The sequence below is a fragment of the Elaeis guineensis genome, chromosome 4 (genome assembly GCF_000442705.2).
Source record: "Elaeis guineensis isolate ETL-2024a chromosome 4, EG11, whole genome shotgun sequence".
Lineage (NCBI taxonomy): Eukaryota > Viridiplantae > Streptophyta > Magnoliopsida > Arecales > Arecaceae > Elaeis > Elaeis guineensis.
Genome location: NC_025996.2, coordinates 64,202,078 through 64,217,903, shown reverse-complemented (window position 1 = coordinate 64,217,903; position 15,826 = coordinate 64,202,078). Strand labels below are relative to the sequence as shown.

Sequence of the window (15,826 nt, the reverse complement as noted above, 5' to 3'; positions counted from 1 at the left end):
CTTGATGAGGGATCGGTCAAAGATACAGACCGACCAAAGATCGGTATTATACGATTAGGGATCGAATGCAAGACAATGGTTGAGATTCCATACTGCTGATAAATCAAGCAAGAGTAAAAGAGAGGCACATCCCGACTAGGACTCGATGCAAGATATCAATCAACTCGAAATCGTACTATGCTTTTTCGATTGGAGATCGTCAAAATTTACAGACAACTAACAGTTTGGGGAGAAAAAATTGTTTGACTAGGAATCGATTCTAAATGCTGGCCAAGTAGCTGCTGGAATTAAGAATCGGACGATCAGAGATTGAACCAAGTGCTGGCCGACCAAGGATCGGATACTTAGTCAGACAATCTTTAGTCGAAATTATCGAATTTGGACGAACGAGCTATGATCGACTGTTAGCGCGGTTGAGGTATATTGATATAGGCTTAATAGCTGGATATCTGTTAATCTCTTTATATTATCGGTCCATTTCAAAATTTTTTTCAAAAGAGGCTGTTAGAAATTTTTTTTTTTTTTTTTTTTCATGTTTAAAGGTTTTTTAGAAAGTGCTGCACTTCGGAAGTTAACCCTATCTAAGAGCAGCTACATCTACCCTCCTCGGAGAGGACAAATCTGTTATCCTATCACGGTCTTTTTCGGGCAGAAATCGAAAGTTCGTCGTCTCCGGGACGGTGATTGCAGCACAAAATGTTGACCAAGGTAACCTACTTTAGCCTCATCATTTCACTGAACCCTGGTTTACAACTTCTCGGGTGTATGTCCGGTTCCGCATAAAAAGTTTCGCGTATGAAAACTTGGTTCCAGGTCGAAACGATTTTATCCACCATCTTATCCTTCGTTTATGCCGGCGACGAGTCCAGCATTTAACGATACCTAATCCACAACTCGCTCCCCCTCTCTCGCTCTCCAGCCATGACTTCCATTCCGACTCCTCGCTTCCCGCCTTCCTCTGCCCACGCCACCGACCCAAACCCTCACAAGTTCCCCTCCAAGCCCTCGAGATTCCTCCGCGCCCCTCCTCCCGTCGCGCTTTCCTCATTCAAGAAAGCCTCCACCTCCGCCTCTAGGGCTTTCGATTCGGGCCCCTGCCGCTGCCTGAACCGTCAGTCCGACTCCCCCTCGCCCGATGGCGATTCCGGCCGCCGGAGATGGGATTCTCTACTCCATGATGTCGTGAGGAGCGCGGTGAAGAGGTGGGATGATTATGTGAGCTCGTACTGGAATTCTTCGCCCAAGAATGACCCTCGGACCAATGTGCCTGCGGGGAAGGGGGAAGAGAAAGAGGCGGAGGGGAAGGATGAGGGGAAGAAGTGGGAGAAAGAAGGGGATTGGGATTGGGAGAGGTGGAAGCGACATTTTGCCGAGGTTGAAGAGCAGCATAGGCTGGTCTTTGCGCTCAAGGTTCCTCATTTCTTGATTTCTTTACTCAGTTTCTTTGTTTCGTTACCCTGCCAGCATAATTTATACCGCTTCTTGAATTTATGGAATCTTCTTGAATTTACAGAATCTTCTTGATTTAGTTGCGATGGCATTCTTCCCTAATAACTAAAATTTCCATTCACATGGAATGATCTAACTCTGAAAAGGTAGTCATTGTAATTCATTGTCGGCCCATGACAATGAGATGGTATTGAAAATGTTGGGGCAATTGGACCTGCTCCCCCCGATTCACATTCACGGTCGGCCACTCAAATATGTGTCGGTACCCTCTGGAGAATCGTCAAAGCCGGACCGCTGAACGAGTTCTAGTTTAACTATGATATCTACAAGGCTCATTGTCCGACTTTCTATCTGCACCAAGGATACGGGCATGCGACTATCAGTCGGTACATCGATAGACAGTTGGTAATTTTCAATCGATCTTTTTGATAGATTTAAATTAATCATAACGGCTCGATTGACTTCACCAATCGATGGTCAGTCGGTATATTAGAATCATCAATCGATGGTTAGTCGATATTACAAGCACTGACATACAGTCGGTATGCCTACATCACCGACATAGTCGGTATATAAAAAACCGCCAGCACAAAGAGCGCGTAACGGTCACTTACCATGATTATTAGTGGGCATTAATTGTCCACTCCACGATCACATAATGTTGGGATAAGCGGAACCCTATGTGCCAAACCGTTACAGACAGTTATACCCAAATTGTCTATATGAAGGGGAGGTAAGGGAACAGTAAGAGTAAAATACTTCTGGGCTAGATTCTGTCAGATTCTATTCTAAAATATCTGCTGTTCACTACTCTCTACTAATTTAGGCATCGAAAGGTCCTCGCCGGATACAATTCCAACCTGTGAACTTCTTTTGTAGGTTGCTCTTTACTGGAGTCAGGTGCAACCGGAGATTGACTGCAACAGATTGGCATGCCAAGAATGGATGGACAATTAATTCAATCATGGCGAAAACGAGGGATCAAAACAATTCTACCGGCTCCACCAGGCACTCTTTCTGTCAGGAAGATCTCCCACCTCTATCGGCAGAGCCCAGTTTCTCGCGTCCAGTCGTCACTACGAACGCACAATAGCTTGTTGCTTTGATGCAGTAAATGAAAATGCTGATAGAGGCAGTGCATAGCCTTCAGCAATAACAAATACAACAACAGTAGCAGCAACTGATGGTGGAGGAGCCGGTGGTTGATTCCTCGCATCCCAACGAGAGAGTCACCATTCAACCTTGCATATGGAATGAAAGCAGTAATCTTATTAGAGATCGGATTGTCGTTTATGAGAGTTGAATAGTATGCAGAGCCAAGCAACTCCGACTGTTGAAGAGCCGACTTAGACTTGCTCCCGAAGGTTCGGCAGCAAGCTCAGATAAGAATGGCCGCATACCGACAAAGAGTGGTCCGATATTACAATGCGAGGGTCAAATCAGAGGTCTTCCATCCTGGAGATTTGATTTTGAGAAAAGCAGAAGTTTCAAAATCTTTGGATCAAGGAAAACTATCTCCAAACTGGGAAGGATCTTACAGGATGATCGAAATACTTTGTCTAGGCGTATACCGACTAGAGACTCTCGATGGAATGACTGTCCTCCAGATGTGGAATGTAGACAATCTTCGAATGTACTATCAATGAAGTTGTCCATATGTACGACATAAATGATATGATCGGTTTTCAATAAACCCTCGACTAGATATATGAATTCTAATCGATGATTAATCGGCTAATATACATATCGACCCAATTTCGATCGGACGACGGTACATGCTGACTCTGGTCAATCGACTCTATATATCGACATCGGGTGGACAACTATATATGCCGACTCAACTACAATTGAGCGGAACAATAAGCCGACTCGATTCTGATCGAACGAAAAATATACCGACTTGACTCCGATCGGTCGAAGGATATTCGACTAGTCCCTGTATATCAAATACTTGAAAAAATTCATGCTTAAAGTTTAGTTGGTTGATATCCGATTAACAGGCAAATCCTACGACTCCAACTATCGATTGTTAGTTGGCATATCGATTGATAGTTGGTGGCTGATTGATATTCATCTACATTGATAACGAGTATCTACGACAAACGACACATTCAAAAAGTTCAATATTAGAAAAAGTTGCTTTTGTTCATTTATCAAGGATTACAAAATCAGACTAAGGTCTGGTTACAAAAAGAAAAGTCGTACTACAATCCGATAACAAAAATAAAAACCTAAGACATCTACGCCGATTGCTGCCACTCGATCTCCTCAGTTGCTGCACTGGTAACAAAAATAAAAACCTAAGACATTTATGCCAATTGCTGTTGCTCGGACTACAGTCCGATAACAAAAATAAAAACCTAAGACATTTACGTCGATTGCTGTCGCTCAGTCTCCTCAGCTGCTACGTCGATCACCGCCATAGTTTCAATCTCTTTGCCTTCGACAATAGCCGGTTCTACTTCGATCGATGTGGGTACAGCTTCTTCAGTTGGAGCAGCCGCTTCGTCGGTTGGTTCTACTTCTGCCGTCAAGACAGTGATGCTGCTTAGATTCAGGTTCGGATAAAGATTTCTGACAGCATCTCTGCCATTTTCATGCCTGACCTAGTAGGCCGCATTGTCGCCTTCGAGGATTCATTCTTGAAGTCTTCAGACTTCTTGTAATTTTCGATGGCTTGTTCCTACACCCGACTGAGAGCCTCTTGAGCTGACTTCGCCTCCTCCTTGGTGGAGGCCGGCTCTGCATCGGCTAGTGCCAATCGAGCTTCGGTTGCCCGATGCCTCTCCCGTTCCTCCTTCAGTTCTTAGATGCAACCATTATGTTCTCTTCGGAGCTGATTGATCATGTGCTTCTTCCTTTTAATTCGCTCCTCTTGGGATGTGGCCGACTACTGAGCCGACTCTAACTCGGCTCTAGCCAACTCTAACTCAGTTTGCATACAGGAGATCTCCTCCTGATATTTCTCCTTCCGTTCTGTTGTCACTTGCAGACGTTCCACGACAGCAGCTTTATCGACATTCGCGGTTGCAACCTTATCGGCCCATGACCGATGGAGATCTGCGATCGCCCTGTACCCTCTCTCTAGTGCTGACATATCATGCACCAGCTGAAAAGAAGAAGAGAAGAGTTTAAAAAAGAAAAAAAAGCAAGTATAAGAAAGATGGAGGATGGAGTACCAACTTGCATCGAGGATCGTCGGATAATATGACGAGAACATGTCGGACACGGTCTGACTCTTTCCGTTCTCCCTGTCAGTCGGGAGAAGTGTAGCTTTCAAAAGCCGCTTAGCCAACTTTGGGTTCGCCAAAGCCGACTTACCATGCCTTCCCGCGTTCCTGTGCAGACGATTGACCTGTGGGAATCGCCATCCATTCGGGCGTGGGTGGCACTTGAGATACGGCCAGCTTTATGTTGACCGACTCTGGTTTGGGCGTGGGTGGCGCCCGAGTTACCATCGGCCTCTTGCTGGCCGACACTGGGTCAATAACTGCGAACGGCATCTTCGTCGCTTAATTGCCTAGTCGGTAAGCGAACTTCAGTTGTCGGTAGAGCCACTGGAGCCGACAATGCAACGACTGCTTCAGTATGGCTCTCAGGAGCTATGACCGACGGAGATTCGGTGCGGCCCTTAGAAACCACTACCGACGGTATGTCGGATCGAGTCTTCTTCGGGGCCCGAGGGGGACCCGCACCAGTAGCGGGCCTCTTCTTGGCGGCGAACCGTCGGACCTCATCTGTCGATAGTCTCACCACCAAAGGTTGCATAGCTGCAAGCAGAAGATAACGACTTAGTTACAAATTTGAAGTTAGATAAAAAATGAAAGTGAAAGGATGACTATGCTATACTTACGGCAAGCGTCGAACTAAGTTCGACGTCGTAAAGAGCCTGCTCCGTCAATAGCTTCAGTTGCGGAGGGACTTCTATATCCTTCAGTCGGAGGAAGTCTTTCTGATCGACGGCATCGACTTGGCTGAAATCATTCGGGCTCACTTTCGGATTTCTCCAGGTGGAAGGAAAGCCCCAAGCCAAAGAAGAAGAAACAAAAAAGAATTGAGTCTTCCAATCATAGATCGAAGATGGAAGACTGGTAATGAAGGACAACCCTTCCTCGGGCTAAAGAACCACCAACTCTTAACCTTCGGATGAGGGCGAAGAACAAAGAAAGCATGAAAGAGGGATGGTCTGGGATTGGTCGGAATCATATGTCACAATAAGGCAAAGGTAACGAGGAGCCGAATAGAATTTAGAGCAAGTTGGATTGGGCAGAGTCGGTAATAGTCCAAAATATTCCGAATGAACTCTGAAATTGGGAATCGAAGGTCAGCCCGAAGGTTCTCACCATAGAAAGTAACTTGATCCGGAGGAGGGGAAGTCACCCGACCATCCGGATCAGCCGCAGATAAATCGAAACTGCTTCGGGATATGATACTGTTCTTGGAGGCGAATGACTGTGGACTCAGTCAGAGAAGAAACCTCTACTATCGGGCCCGAAAGAGAATTGCCAACCGAACTAGCCGATCGACTGTCCCAAGAAGGATTAGGGACTCTATTTACGGGTCTATCCTTATCTACTCTAGCCTTGCCCTTGCTTTTCCTATTGTATTTGCCATTGATAATGGCGGAAGGGAAACTTAAAAAGAAGCAGGAAAGTGAAAGGAAGGAAGAAGACCTAACCTGAAAGCTAAGAAAGCCTGAGGGACCACGAATACGCGGGAAAGAAGAAGATGGCTCTGAAACTTTCGACTTCCACTGGAACTCAACGATACTCTTGACACCCACAAATCGCTTGAGCTCTCAGAATTGCGGTAGAAGGTCCAAATGAGGGAAGAAAGCGACCTTATATATATATAGGATCCATCGACGGTCGAGATAGGCTCATGCGAATCGAGATTGTCCTAGATCCTGACACGTGGCTACGTCTGAACCGATTGTCGTTCGGACCTTTCGACGCACTTACTGCTAGATTGAGACACATGGGTACTATTTGCGTGAATTGATAGGAGCCAACAACCGTCGGACACGTGACAGCTCCCGACCGGCTGAAATCAAATCAAATCAGATCATTCCGTCGTCCGATCGACTGCAATATTAAATAACCATCTCCTTGAATCGACATCCCAATGATAATCGCACGATCTTCGAAACGATAAAACGATCGGAGATCTTTCAATTTTCGAGGAGATCATTAATGCTTGCAGCCGAAACGACCGCAAAATCGGGGTCAAAATGAAGCGTTGAGACTTCCTTCGTCTAATGTGTCAAGCCACGTGTCAAGCCACCTTGGACATGGGAGTGGGAGGCAACTGTTGGGACAATCGGATCTGCTCCCTCCGATTTACGGTCAGCCACTCAAATGTGTCGGTACCCTATAGAGAATCGTTAAAGCCGGACCGTGGAACGAGTTCTAGTTCAACTATGATATCTACAAGGCTCATCGTCCGACTTTCTATCTGCGTCAAGGACACGGGCATTCGATTATCAGTCGATACACCGACAGACAGTCGGTGTTCCCAATCGACTTCCCTGGCAGATCCAAGTCAATCATAACGACTTGATCGATGTCATAACTGATGGCCAGTCGGTATATCAGAGTCACCAATCGATGGTCAGTCAATATATTACAAGCACCGACATACAGTCGGTACGCGCACATCACCGACACACAGTCGGTATATTAGAAACCGTCAGTGCAAAGAGCGCGTAACGGCTATTTACCATGATTATTAGTGGGCATTAATTGTCCACTCCACGATCACATAATGTCGGGATAAGTGGAACCCAACGTGCCAAACTGTTACCGACAGTTACACCCAAATTGCCTATATAAAGGGGAGGTAAGGGAACAGCGATGATAAGACACTTCTGGGCTAGATTCTATCAGATTTTATTCTAAAATATCTGTTGTTCACCACTTTCTATTAACTTAGGCATCGGAGGGTTCCCGTCGGACACAATTCCGGCCAGTGGACTTCTTTTGCAGGTTGCTTTTTACCGAAGTTGCAATCGGGGACTGGCCGCAATGGAAAATATATAGAAGCCGCAAAACTTGTGTTGGAGAACTAGGGAAATTTTTTTAGAAGAACAAATGTGATCAGTTCTGTTTATGGAAATATCAGCTTTATGAAGCTGTCTCAAGACAACTAAATCATCAAGAAACACAACCATAATGAGTCTAGAATTTTTTTGCCTAAGTTATAACTAGATTACATAGTTTTACTCCAAATAAGGCCTCTAATGACGGTATTACTTCAATTGAAGGCATAAAAAACTGTAAGCAATGAGAAACAAATAAGAAATATAAGTTGAGCAAAGTGCAAGGAATGACTGCATTATTCCCAGCTGCCATGTTGCTAGGAAAATCCCTAACATGTTCCACTTTCTTTGTCACCATTGGACAATGGTAGGAACTCCTCAAATGTAGAAGGGTACCATGCTTTGAGATTCTTTGGTCTCTTCAAGTCAGCATAAATTAGGGGTGATGTTACAAGCATACCATTCTTGAGTCATGATCATGGTTGTTACGATAATACCAGTCTTTGGTGATTTTGCCACGTTTGCTCGATTACTCTTAGCACACTAAGCAAAAAAGAGAGATTGTTCTTAACATGGAAGGTTGAGGGGGTGCCGAACTGTACTAGCAGTCGATCGGGATGGTTCTGGCCTTCAAAATGAGGCACCAATGAGGAATCGCTGGAGGGAGAAAGAAAGAGAGGAAAAAAAGAGAGAGAAGAGGAGGGAAGGAAAGGGAGAAGAGGAAACGGCCTCTGAAGGCCGTCGGAGGGTTGATGAGGCCATTGCTACCGCTGTCGAGGCGGTTGGCCTTGTCCCAATCTGATAGAGCAGAGAGAGGACAGGAAATGAAAAGAGAGGAAAGAGAGAGAAGGGGAGAGAAGGAAAAGGAGAGAGAGAAATAGCCTCCGAAGACCTATAGAGGCTGTGGGCCTCTGTTCGATTGAAATAGGAGCTGAAATGCTTGGTTCTTTTTTACTTTGGGTTTATTAGGCGAAGTTAGCAACTCTATTGCCGACCTCCCTGTTATTTTTATTTTTTTGGTATTTTCTATTGAAGTTAGCAAAAACATTTTTATCGACTTCAATGTTTTTGTCGACTTCAACTAAAATCCCAAAAAATAAAAATAACGGGGTGGTCAGCAATGGAGTTGCCAATTTCGCACGATAAAGCCAAGATAAAAAAATAAATAGGGTAGCCTTGTCGGCCTGCTGGTGGAGTCCCGAGGTCGTTTTCCCCTCTCCCTTTTCTTCCCTCCCCTTCCCTCTCTCTCTTTTCCTCTCTTTCTTTCTCCCTCTCCCCCAATCATTGTGGTTTGGGCCTAGCATGGATTGGTACGGTGGTGTTATAGAACGGGTACTGCTGGCCGACCGGTCTGGGGTTCAGTACCGACATGGCGAACTTTGGTTCTTAATTATATTTGTTGTTAGTAGCTTATATTAGCTAAGTATCATTATCTTCATTATGTGACAATGTCATGTCCTACCATCATTGTTGGAGGTGTAAAAATTAGGGTTACTCTATAAAATAAGGAGATGTACAGTCTGATACACACACACACAAACACACACACACCACTCTCTCTCTCCTCTCTCTCTCTCTCTCTCTCTGACCAAGAAAAACTTAGAAGATTAATGCAGTAGGGGCTTGATGATATTGACTCTTAACATATGTGGCAAAAGATTATCTTTTTCAGTTAATTAAAGTTTCTATAGTCATTGCTTCTCATGTTAGTTATTATGTGAGCATTTCTAATTCATCCATTTTAAAGAAAACCATCATTCACACTTGAAGTTTCAATACATATATAAAATATATTAAATATTCATGATGCAGTTAGAAATAAGCTAAAAATCAGCTATAAAATTTTTGGCATGTGTCTAGTTTGCAATAGGTATGTATTGAACTCATATCCAATACCGAAAGCTTTTTCAAATGATGAGAAATGTAGTAAACGTATCTAACATGCACTGTGCTGTATTTCCATTTGACACAAATTAGCAAGGTTCAGAAACTTGGTTTTGATTTCAGCTAGAACACAAGTTTCAGTTTCTGCAGCTTCAGTTGGCTCCAGTTATAGTGGTCCTTTGAAATATGACAAACTAATACGAAATGCTAATGAAAGCAAAAGGAAAATAGAAAAATAAAAACTGAAGTATATGAGATGGAAATTAATTGAAATTGTTTGATTGGGGTGTTGAATATTGCTTTGGTTGTTTTATATGGAGAAAATAAACAAACTCTCTGTGTAGTTTAATCTAGGTAAAATGCTTTCATATATTTAAAAATACGAAGGAAATGCAAAAGATTGGCTTAATTAACTCATATATACATTGACCTTGTTCCAGATGAAACCCTTAAACTGGTTCTAGATTCATTCTGCAATTTTTGATAAAACTCTAAATAATGCGTATTACTTATTGCCTTGATCTCCATGATTTAAGGGAATATTATGCTGTTCCAAATATCTTGGAGCCTGGCTATTTAAAATCCCAATCTGCAACAGAACCAAGAGAGAAAAACAAATTTCCTTTGTTTATTCCAACTTGTTCTTTAAGATTCCCTTCTATCCACTTGTTTTTGCATTGCTACAACATCTTGGAAGCTGGTTAAGCACACCCATCTCTTTGTGCCAATAGTATTCCTACCAAAAGATCCGAAGATCAATCTTCTTTACCTCACTCAATGTTCTCTTTTTGCCAACTTGTTGGAGCTTCATTGATTCTGATTGGGTTACGGTACTCTTAACTGGCATTCTAGTTAGTGGTAGCCAGTTATATTGTTCAACAACTATAGCTCCAAGCTAGAGTTATGATTGTTCATACCATGTTAGAGACTACCTAGTTTCGTTTCATAATCTTCAACCCTTGAAATACATTTCTACTGCTCTCTGCATCAGCTAGATTTCCAGAAGATAGCAAATACTTTGTTTTTCAAGCGTTCATTATGCACACCTGTAGTTGGTTGTCACATAGATCTGCTTCCTTTCCTGTTTAGTCAGAGTTTAGAAGCTTTCAGACTGCTTCATGCAGAATTATACATGACAGATCTCAGTATCTTTGGAGTATTTTTTCTAATTCTCATTAATTTTTAACTAATTATTTTTTCCTGTGTCTAAGGAAGATATTCAAAACATGTACATATTTGGTGGTGTGATTTGTAAGTTTATTTATTACACTATTGCCTGTGAATTGTTGAATTCAATTGATTTTGGCTGGCAACTTTATGGTAGTACTTGCTCTTGGAAAGAACTAGTGACGACAAAACTCATCGTGCTTGACATATCCTAAGAGGGTTGGTCACGTTCTATTACCCTGTTATCTCTGTTGATATGCGAAGGGAATGGAGAGAATTTTTATATTCTACTAACATGATCATGAACCACACCTTTGACATTGCATTATCTCTTATTCGAACAATTACAAACTATTGGAAGATAATGGTGAGAAGCTAGTTTTTAGCCACTGTTTGGTTGGATTTCTGGATACCCCTTTTTCTGATTTTGGTTTATGCAAAATTACAATTACAGTGATGTCTACATATTATGTTATTTACATGCCTCGAAGAATGTAACACTGTTTTTCGTGCTGCCCTCAAATGCTTACAATGCTTATGTGGTGTAACTACGCTGCTATGACCATGTAGCCTATTCATTAGTTTCAAATTGTTGTTGTTCCCAACATAGTTTATCTGAATTTCGTCTTCTGATATTGTTTATAGATTGCATGCTCTTGGAAATATTGTTAATGCTTGAAGTGTTATCCAAGTAATTTCAGGTTGCCTTTGATGTAATAATATGATGGCTTTATTTCAGTCACAATTAACTGATGCTATTATCCGAGAGGATTACAAAGAAGCTATGAAGCTGAAGCTGGCAATTGCGGCTGCAACACAAAAAGATACTGTTGGCACAGCAATATCGGATATGAATGTAAAGAATTTATAATTTGTCTGGTATGCTCATCATCTTTAAGCATACAATTTGAATGAAATGTTTTGATGCTGCAGAGGGCCATAGAGGAAGAGCGTTATGCTGATGCAGCTCACATTCGAGACCATGCTGGTGCAGGATTGGTTGGTCAACTAGAAATATGTTTTGTTGAAAATTCATAAATGTCATTTTTCTGATGACACATGCTTATATTGTAATGTGTTATTATTAACTTAGTGTATCTTGGCAGTAATCATTATTAAGATATGATGAAAAAGTTTCATTGTTACATATGGTTGTGTATGTTGGTTCCATGACAAACTTTTTAAGATGTACAGTTGTGATGGCCTGAAGGAGTTTATTTACCAGACACTATCTTGCACAAGAAAAAATTTCTTATTGTTTTCTATGGCTTTTTGGGAACTTATTCAATATAATTTCACTGCATATAGATGAATAAAAAACTTTTTGTTTAGTTTTAAGAAAGTAATAGCATTTTAAAGCTGCATATCATTATTTTTGCAATCATGCTGTTGTCCATTTGTTGATCTATGTGTTTTATGCATGTAATTCAGATTTTTAGCTTTCTCAAGTTATTCACACTATAGCATCATAGATTTAATGTATAACGAGTCTATCCTATGATGAACATAGCATATCCAAAGGGGTAGAATGTCTTCATAAAGGTTAGACTTTTGAAGGGATAAATGGGTATCTATAATCTCAATTTGGAGGGACATTCAGATATGGATTCCAGTGCTTCAGTTTGTTTCTAAGTGTTTCTAACATCAAGGTTGGCTAATAGATAGGTGGGGCTGCATGTTGGTGGGCGAAGCATAGGTGTAAGTGTAACATGTAAGTGTGACATTGTTTATGCATGTATATGCCTGCATGTATTTGCGTGTTTTGTATGGAGTATATGCCTCCTTTCTATAGAAGAAATTTGCTTGATGTGAGAGCATCTATTTTTCCCTGTGGATCACATAAGGTGCCAAACATGCTCCATGATCTTGCTTTAGTAACTTATTGACACTTCTATTCTCATGACTGTGGCAACCTTTCTCAAGAAATTCTTTTGATGAACATCTCAATATCGCACTTTAGTAATTACTGTTTCTTTTTCAACCTTTCTCAGGGTGTTGCTTTTGGTATTGTACTTTCCAGCTTCTTTTATTGTTCCCCTTTCACAGCTGCTGTATTCAGTTGAAATTGACTGCTTTGGATTAAGACTGCATCATATATATTTTTCTTAAATACTGAACTATTGAATTAATTTTTCTATAGTATAGTCATAAAACAATATGCGTTGCTTTTTTTCTTTGAGAAAATTCTTTTTTGTTTAATCAAGTTGAGAGACAGGAAAAAACTTGCACGAACATTAACAAGGTTGTGATTCTGGATGCAAGTTCTTGCTGTTTGTGGTCAATTAGTTTTGTTTCTTCTATATTGCTCTTATTAAGTGCTGTTTGTTGGTGCATTAACAAATCCTTGTACTTATGTGTGAAATATATTTATGAGGCATTAATGAGCTCTGAGTCCTTGAGTGCAAACTATGTTAGCATGAGATGGCTAACATTCATATAAGATACTTTAAGATCTGTTGGGATATTTTAGGAAATTCAGTTGATTGTTTAAGATAATTATTATTAATTCAGGATCTGCTTGTTCCTTGCATCAGCCACAATTATGGGTAAGTTTTGCCAACTCATCTTGTCGCTTGTGCATGAGGACTATAAAATGGCAGTAACCTTTCTTAAAGATGAGACTATGGACTTTGCACTAGCACTTGAGTGTGTTATCACATTGACAAGTTTGATTGAGAGCATATGTGGCTGATGCCACCTTGTTAGGTTAGGCTATGTCTCCAACTTCTTGTTTGTGTGATGACCTATGTGTCCATGACCTGAGATATTTGTGTACGCTAGATTTAGTTGTCAGCACTTCATGGCTATGCTTCATAGTCTACTTTATGAGATTATGTACTGGATGGCCTGTTAAGATTTCATGGCTATTACTGAGTATATTAAGATGGTCAACTAGAAATCCATTACCTGATCAAGAAGAATGTTTAGGCTGGTCATGGAAGAATTAACTATTTAAAAAATATTTCCGATAATTTTACATCGTTAAAAATAGAAATAAAGCATACTAATTTCTAGAAAATTTTTTTCTTGGAGAAAGGGCTTCTCCAACAGCCTAGTGGAAATTACATATGTTAAAATATTTGTAGAAGAAGAGGAAAACAAGAGAGAAAAAAACTTTATATTTTTGTTCCATCATATTCGTTATATCTCAAGGATTACATGTAGCATACAGACTTTATACAAGGAAAATAATACATGCTAATATAAGATCACACTAACAAAGAAAAATGTTACGAGTTGATACATGTTGTTGTGTGATCTTTAGGATCACTCTAATAAGATCATGCTAACAAAAGAAAATAATATAGGCTGATACAGGATCACACTTATAAAGAAAAATATTATGGGGTGATATATATTGTTACGTGATCCTTGAAATCATGCTAATACTTCCTTTCAAACTCAAGGTGGTACTGCATGTACCAACTTGAGTTTGGAAACCAAATCATGAAAGTATCTAGAAGCTAATGTGGCAAGATAGGAGTTGAAATAGTAGCTCAAAGGTTGATGTGATGTATTAGGAGCTGACATAGCAGCTCAAAAGCTAACATGGTGGTATATTAGGAGTTGATGTATCATGTGATAGCTCAGAGGTTGAAGTGATAGATCAAGAGTTGATGTGGCGGCATAGAATCTGATGTGGCATAACAGGAGTTGTCATAGTAGTTTGGAAGCTAATTTGGCAGATCAGGAGTTGACATAGTAGCTCCAAAGCTGATATGTTGGACTAATCTGACAAGTGATGTGATAACACAAAATCTGGCATGATAGATAGGAGCCGACATAGTAGCTCAGAAGTTAATATGACAGATCAAGAGCTGATTTAGTAGCTTAAAAGTCGATATGGTAGACTGATGTGTCAAGCTGATGTGATAGCATAGAATTTGACATGGTAGAATAGGAGCTGATATAGCAGCTCAGAAATTGATGTGGTGGATCAAGGAGCTAATGCAGCAAATTAATGTTCGACAAGGTTGGCATAGCTAATTGATGTGGCAGACTGACATATCCACTAACTACCTGATTGACGTGGTAGACTAGTATGCAAGGTCTGTGGAACCAGTACTGAGATCCATGTCGGTCAACTGGCCGTACGAGTCGGTATGGATCCATATCGGATCGGACCAGTGTGAATCGACGCAGAAGCAAAGAAAGGAATTGGGGAGGAGGAAAAGAGAGAAGGGAGGAGGGGGAGGGAGGGAGAAGTGGGAGGGCGGCCAGAGGAGATGTAGACAGTGGCTACAGGCAGATCGTGGGTGTGCTTGGAGGGCCGCCAAGGCTTCTGTTTCCTTCACCAAATTGTAGTTGGGGGAGAGAGATAGAGAGAGAGGAGAAGGAAAGAAAAGGAGGGAGGAGAAAGCCGACAGAGAGGCCATCGGAGGACCTCCAATTGGCCACCATGGCCATCGGGCGGCAAATGGTGGCCCACGCTTTTGCGAGTGTGAAACATGGCAATTGCCTCTATTTCATGGGGTTTTCTAAAAAATCTCGACCATAGCGAAGCCGACACACCTATTGCCATCTTCACTATTTCTTTGATTTTTTAAAACAATTCTGAAATAGTAAAACCCGCAAATCCATTTTCGGCTTCATTATTCATCATCGTTTTAAAAAATTATGATGAATAGGGGTGGTCGCCCCTGCTTCGCAGTCGTGGCTCTGCCTGCGCCTTGTCTGTTGCTCGGTGGCCATGATGGCCATCCTAGTGTCCTTCAGCGGCCTCTCTACCGACTGCATCTTCCTTCGGTACCCTCACTATCTCATCTCTCTATCTCTCTTGATCTGTGGAGGTCTCCGCTACCCTCTGGCGGCCTTGGCAGGCCAACACTGGCCCTTCAGCAGTGTCGTCCCCCTGTTTCCTCCCCTCCTATCTCTCTCTTCCTTTCTTTCCTCTCCCTTGTCCATTGTTCCAATTTGGAATGCCGAACCGTCTTGGTTTGCGGATGATACGGCTTGGAATGCCCCGAATCGTCCGGTTTGGGATAGTTCGGCGAACTCTGCCAGTATGTCTACTAATGTATCTGATTGACATGATAGATTGATGTGCTTGTCGATGTGGCTGATTGATGTGTCTAATGACGTGACAAACTGATGTGGTTGACTGACATATTTGATGACATGGACCGCTGCATCTTGTTAGTGGCTGACATGGCTTTCTAATTGTAGTGACATGGCAAAACAACTGATGTGGAAAGATTTGTGGTTGGATAGACAATGATGTGGAAGGATGTCAAGATTGGTCGATGATGATGTGGCCATATGATGTGACTTCTCTATATTGACATGGCA

The 15,826-nt window shown here is 41.7% G+C and overlaps 1 protein-coding gene across 3 annotated transcripts in view; it reads left to right on the top strand.

Annotated features, from left to right (window-relative positions):
- The first annotated feature begins 843 nt into the window (after positions 1-843).
- LOC105061519 (protein EXECUTER 1, chloroplastic) overlaps positions 844-15,826 on the top strand; it is a 59,881-nt gene continuing 44,898 nt past the window's right edge. For 2 of the 3 annotated variants that reach the window (XM_010945593.4, XM_010945594.4), the window contains exons 1-3: positions 845-1,410; positions 11,277-11,393; positions 11,471-11,536. In XM_010945593.4, the coding sequence (XP_010943895.1) occupies positions 922-1,410; positions 11,277-11,393; positions 11,471-11,536 (672 nt within the window). In that variant the 5' untranslated portion in view covers positions 845-921. Of the gene's footprint in view, positions 1,411-11,276; positions 11,394-11,470; positions 11,537-15,826 lie in introns of all 3 variants that reach the window. The other variant, XM_073256613.1, reaches the window with a different exon arrangement.